At 47.3% G+C, this 5,842-nt stretch overlaps 1 protein-coding gene across 4 annotated transcripts; it reads left to right on the top strand.

The window, feature by feature from the left end:
- Nucleotides 1-343: 343 nt before the first annotated feature.
- Nucleotides 344-5,625, top strand: st6galnac2 (ST6 (alpha-N-acetyl-neuraminyl-2,3-beta-galactosyl-1,3)-N-acetylgalactosaminide alpha-2,6-sialyltransferase 2). Of its 4 annotated transcripts, XR_006956018.1 has the most exons (10): nucleotides 344-670; nucleotides 1,502-1,577; nucleotides 1,817-1,994; nucleotides 2,501-2,663; nucleotides 2,915-3,053; nucleotides 3,518-3,621; nucleotides 3,754-3,837; nucleotides 4,099-4,189; nucleotides 4,386-4,561; nucleotides 4,895-4,986. XR_006956018.1 is itself a non-coding variant. In XM_047018896.1 (9 exons), exons 1-9 carry the CDS (start codon nucleotides 567-569, stop codon nucleotides 4,476-4,478), a joined length of 1,032 nt encoding a protein of 343 aa, XP_046874852.1. In that variant the 5' UTR covers nucleotides 344-566; the 3' UTR covers nucleotides 4,479-4,721. The 4 variants fall into 4 exon arrangements, 3 of the variants coding, with proteins under 3 accessions (XP_046874852.1, XP_046874851.1, XP_046874849.1); XM_047018896.1 differs by lacking the exon at nucleotides 4,895-4,986 and having other exon boundaries at nucleotides 4,386-4,721; XM_047018895.1 differs by lacking the exon at nucleotides 4,386-4,561 and having other exon boundaries at nucleotides 346-670; nucleotides 1,817-1,949; nucleotides 4,895-5,625.
- The last annotated feature ends 217 nt before the right edge of the window (nucleotides 5,626-5,842 follow it).

The following is a 5,842-nucleotide window of genomic DNA, read 5'->3' as shown; positions in this document are numbered from 1 at the left end:
ATTGTATAGTATTAATCTCATCAAAAGATAATTCTGAACTCTTTGCCAAACGGCTGTAAATAACATAGGCTATTGGCTATTACAACTGTAGTCAGGGGAATAATCACTAACATGTCTGGGTAATTGGGCTATTCATGAAGGAGAACCTTGATCAGCACGCGAGTCAGAATTAATTGTCTGTGAGGAATGTGTACTTTGCACAACTGCCTTCTGGGATCAAGGGTCAAGACTCAAATATAACAAAACATAAAAAGAGAAAGAAGAAATGACTGAAGGAAGAAAAATGGCTTCCAGTCTCAATCCCTGTATGCACGTGCCCACTCTGGATGCTTTGAGCCCGCCTCCGCGCACCTGGACAAGGTGGGGCATCAACAACCTCAACAACAGTCAGTGATAGTCACGGGACTTATTGACTGTCGATTCATATGAAACAAATAGCGCTGTTAGCCTGGCGGATAATTAATCTATAGCAAATATCCGGCATAGGCCAGCGGTTTGGGGGGAGGGTCAATACATGCGTGACGACTAGCATGTCTAACACTTTATTTAAGATCCCCTGAGGAAAAATGAAATGTTCTAGAAAAGTAGTTTTCCTCGTTGCAGCTCTTTGCGTTACTATAACGACGATTATTTACAGTCAATTTGGCTTTAACGCCACACCACAAAGAAGGTAAGATGGAGTTACTTTCATTCATTTATATATTGCCAGTATTTGTGTTTGAATCCCTGTGCTACCTTTGCGAGCCAAGGAGTTCCTTATATTTTCACCGGTATTATTTAAACACCCCCTTTATAAAAGTTACAAAAAGGCAGCACTATCTTTGTTAACGAAAACCGTCCAGCACTGAACAGTATCAGTAGGAAGCAAGGTGCCCCTGTGCGTACCGGTCCATACTTCTCCTGGTGGGTTTAAGGCAGGGGTGGCCAATTCCGGTCCTCGAGGGCCACTGTCCTGCATGTTTTAGATGTTTCCCTGCTCCAGCACACCTGTTTCAAATGAATGGGTCGTTATCAAGCTCTGTGGAAGCCGGGTAATGACCAATCATTTGAATCAGGTGTTCTGGAGCAGGGAAACATCTAAAACATGCAAGACAGTGGCCCTCGAGGACCGGAATTGGCCACCCCTGGTTTAAGGTAACATACAACTATTTAAGTTCAGGTAACCAAACGCTATCTTTACAACACCACCACCGACAGTACTTTGAACCGTGCCTAATTAGTCAGGTGCCTTGCTGGGATCTAAACGCTAGATGTTTTTTCACATTGTAAAAAAAGAAAAAAACACGTTTCGAAATGCGGCCGTTTTTCGCAGTCAAAAACGAATGTACGTTTTTACAACATTTCTGCAAGCTGCCTAACACACAATTACCAAAACAACAATAGAGACAATAAATAACACACAACCAAGTCCATCTTGTTTACATTCAACAGGATTTCTACACATATACTCTGTTCATCATTGACATCTTGACGTTCCTTTCCAACATGTCCTCTGCCACAGTCCAGAAGGAAGAACTGATACCATCTGGAACTTTAAGGAGGAGCAGTGGAATCTCTCAACCAACACCAGGGAGGAGGTAGGAGAGAGGAAGGAAGGAAGGGGGGAAGAGGAGAGAGGAAGGAAGGGGGGAGGAGGAGAGAGGAGCAGGAAGCTACCTAGGGAGAGTACCTAGATGTCGTCATCATCAAAATGCCATCATGACCACCATTGTGTGCGTGTGAGAGAGCAAGGGGGAGTGAAGGAGGAAGTAATACTGGGAACAAGATGATATCTGAAACCATTGGCCTGCCTTGTCTAACATGTTTTGTCTTCTAGCTCCAGGTGGAGGCTACCTGCTCCCTCAGAGAGGCTGCACGGCAGGGACACTTCCTGGGACAACGCTTCAACTTCTCAGTCCCTGTTTTCCAGTGGGCCGGAAGCTTCCAGAAAAGATCCTGGCGCAGACTGAGTAAGCGTGTTCCTCCCTATGGATGGAAGGGTCTGGAAGTGGGGGGTGAGTGTAACCATCTCCCTCACCCACAACAGCAACTAAGGCAGCGCCTGTTGGTTGTGAGCAATAACACTGGTGAATTTCAACTTCATACACTGCCTGGTTCACAAACTGACTGACATTCCTGTCTTTATTGTTGAGATAATGTTAGGTTATTTCTCAGTCGCACATTCTAAATGGATATAGATGGATAGTGATGTTCACTACATTTACTGTGTGTTTTCTGATGGACCAGTGAGACTAGGTAAAAAAACAAACCTCTATGTGGTGGCCTATGCCCAGTCAAACACTTATAACCAAACACGTGTGTTAAGTCAAGGCAGCCATATCTGCCTGTGCAGTCTTGGGTCAATACTTGACTCAAATACTTGAGTGCACTTGACTAATTTCACCCGATTAAAAATCTACCAACTGCCCTTGATATCCAACTGAGACGCAGATCAAACGCACCTCCACAACTCCCTCAGTGATTGCCCTGTGTGAGTGACCCAGGCGTGTTTTTGTTTTAGTGCTGCGGGCCGCTCTGACGCAGCTCAGGGAGCCGTCCTGTGGTCGGCTGCTGCAGCGCGGGGCAGGTGACCAGTGTGTGCGCTGTGCGGTGGTGGGGAACGGGGGGATCCTACGGGGCTCCGGACAGGGCGGAGCCATCGACGCCCATGACTATGTCTTCAGGTGACGGTGCAGGGAAACACTGGGGTGGGGGGGGGGGGGGGGGGGGGTTGCTGAAAGGAGGGTGAGGAGCTTGTGAATGTCCCCACTGTGGGACTAATAAAGGATGATCTAATCTCTTATCTTGTATAGGTTCTGTGATGACAAGCCCTGGCTGTTACCACTGCTGCACCCTCTGTGGACTTGGTAGATGGCATTTGGATTCATCTATTATGTATTTTTATTGTTTATTTGTTTTTCTGTGTGTGTTTCAGGATGAATGGTGCAATAACAAAAGGTTTTGAGGAGGATGTGGGGACAAAGACGTCTTTCTATGGCTTCACCACTAACACCATGAAGAACTCCCTCATATCGTACAGGCACGACGGCTTCACCAGGGTTCCTCAGGGGGAGGTGAGAGGAAACTAGGGTTCCTTAAAGGGGTGGTGAAAGATAACCTGGGTTCCTTCAGAATGGGGTGAGAGATAACCAGGGTTCCTAAGGGGGAGGTATGAGAACAGTGGTTCCATTAGAGTGAGATAGGAGAGAACTATGAATCCGTAGGATGGTGATGAAGCCAGGTCCCCAACCCCCTCCAGTCCCATCTACCCTCAGCCCCTCCCTCTTGCTTCAACAGACAAGCTAATGAAACCGTCTGAGTTGAAATGACAGAGTTCACTCGTTGCACACCTGATGTTGTCCACAGCAGCGAGTTAAGTGAACAGATATGTTGGGCAGCCGTTAAGATATCTGAGCTCTGCATGTGTGTGCATGTGGAATAGCTTCACGACAGCATCTCTTGTCTTGAAGCCTGTTTCCTGTCTCTGTTTTCTATTTCTGTTCAAGCCTCTTTTCTTCCGGCCCTCTCTTGTGCTCAGGGAGTTCGCTACATCTTCATCCCCTCCGACCGGAGAGACTACGTAATGCTGGCTGCTGCCATCCAGGGTCAGACAGTCCGGTCAGGGTACGACCGTGGAAACTGGTGAGCTGCTACAGTTCAGCCGTTGACCTCCAGGTGGCGGTGGTGTATTTAAATGGTTGTGACGAGCTGCTGGACAGCTTGCTAGAGACGCTTGTTTATGTCACAGTTGGCTCTGGCCTGTCTCCTCAACAGGACGCCCATTTATTTTGGGCCAAATCCGTCCGCGCAAAAGTTCAAGATCCTTCATCCTGATTTCATTTCATATGTGACCCAAAGGTAAGAACACATACACTCACAATCACTGGCTAACTCCCTCTCACACACACACACACACTCGCACACACTGGCCAACTGCCTCGATCACACCTCTCTATCACCTCACACACACTTCATCTCTCTCGATCTGTCAAATGTTCTCACCTCCTCTTGCTCTCTCTATCTCCACACACATCTCTAGTCTGCCCCTCTTCCAGGTTAGGGTTATTTCCAGAGGTACACAGTGGGGTGTTGGTAAGCAGGTGTCTGAATTGTCTCCAGGTTTCTGGACTCTCACCAGCTGAAGAGTAAGCTTTACATGCCCAGCACTGGAGCTCTGATGTTGATGACTGCTCTGCACACGTGTGATCAGGTACACACACAGCAGCCATCTCTGCTCACGCATGCATGTGTGCACACACACACACAGCGCTCTTCAAGACACACACATTCACACAGCCACACTGCAAGACAATCCCTCTAACTCACTTGGATCGACAATCATACCCATTCTGACATAAACAAACACAACAGCTCGTGTTTCTAACCATCCGTATGTGTGATGCCAGGGTGCCAGTGTGCCAGGTGTGGAGCTGTACCTGCCTGCTCTCTCTCTCTCTCTCTGGGCACGACCCACCATCACTGCTGCAGTGTTCCACTGATTTCTCTCATGAGTAATGAAGCAGCCGCTGTCCTCAGCCCGCTCACATGTAACCTGTTCACTTTGATCCGCATCGATTGTGAGGTGAGAGAGGAAAGCTGTGCGTTAGCTGTTAACAACAGGAGTGGACAGGAGAAGAGGGGGACTCTCAGTTTATCTTAAGCATGTCAGAAGTTAGGTTACCATTACTCCCTCCCTCTCCCCTTTTTACTCTCCTCCCCTTGTATTTCTCTGTCTCCCCTCTCTCTCCCCCTCTTTTCTCTCCCTCCTCCCCCTTTTGCTCTAACTCCCTCCCCTTGTATTTCTCTCTCTCTGTCTCCCCTCTCTCTCCCCCTCTTTTCTCTCCCTCCTCCCCCTTTTGCTCTAACTCCCTCTCCTTGTATTTCTCTCTCTCTGGCCTCCCTCTCTCCTCTCCAGGTATCTGCCTATGGCTTCATCACTCGAAACTATAAAGACTTTTCTGAACACTACTACAATGCCGTCTGGAAGCCACTGCGTTTCTTTGCCAACCATGACTTGCAGATGGAGAGCTGGCTTTGGGAGTCCATGGACCATCGCAAGATCATGACCCTGTACAGGAGGAGAGTCAATAAGCAGTGAGGACTGCTGGGAAATGGGAGTTTCGTTGTGTTTCTTCAAAAAACATACCGCTGCTAGTTGTTGTTGACAATTGTATTGAATATGCTGAAGTGAGACATGCTTTTATCTCCAGTACCTCTAGAAAGCCTTATTTTTTAAGTTGTTTTATGGAATCATTCAATGTTATAATTTGATTTGCCACGTTTTAGTGGTGACATAATCTGTCACTGCAACAGAGGAATGTGGAAAAGAAATTATACCTGGGTAAATTTGTACAGATTTTTTTTTTTTTTTTTAATAAATCATTTGTTGTTACCTTCAGGATATAAAGGACCTCCTGACTCCTGTTTAGATTCTACATTTAGATATGTGTGCTAAAGATTGGTGCTGTGTCTGTACGTGCTAAAGAGTAGTGCTGTGTGTGTGTGTACTAGAGAGTGGTGCTGTGTGCGTGTTAGAGTAGTGACCTGTGTGTTTGTGTGTGAGTGCACCCTCCATTGTCATTACGCTCCATCACACACACCAACATTAAAGGCCGCGCGGCCCCTAGAAGGTTCCTGAGTGTTGTGAAGCGTCTGTTTGTGGGAGCGAGGCTCTCTTTCATCTGGCTACAGAACCCTTATCTTCTCCCCAGAGGAGGTGCTGACGCCCTCTCACACTAAACCTCCTCTAGTCATTCAGAACCGCTGCTTTGACTAAGGCTCGGTCACAATGGTGACTGTCACGTTATGTACCCAGAGGTCTATTGAAGCCAGACTTAAATAGGTGAGCGTTGACTTTCAGACG

The sequence above is a fragment of the Hypomesus transpacificus genome, chromosome 4 (genome assembly GCF_021917145.1).
Source record: "Hypomesus transpacificus isolate Combined female chromosome 4, fHypTra1, whole genome shotgun sequence".
In the NCBI taxonomy this organism is placed as follows: Eukaryota; Metazoa; Chordata; class Actinopteri; order Osmeriformes; family Osmeridae; genus Hypomesus; species Hypomesus transpacificus.
This window is presented reverse-complemented; position numbering and strand designations above follow the sequence as displayed.

Bases quoted from the DNA above. Each gene is read 5' to 3' on its own strand.
- st6galnac2 (XM_047018893.1), top strand. From the start codon at position 567: ATGAAATGTTCTAGAAAAGTAGTTTTCCTCGTTGCAGCTCTTTGCGTT. The intron at 1,995-2,500 runs GTGAGTGTAACC...TTTTTGTTTTAG, and splicing joins GAAGGGTCTGGAAGTGGGGG to TGCTGCGGGCCGCTCTGACG. The intron at 4,190-4,894 runs GTACACACACAG...TCTCCTCTCCAG, and splicing joins CTCTGCACACGTGTGATCAG to GTATCTGCCTATGGCTTCAT.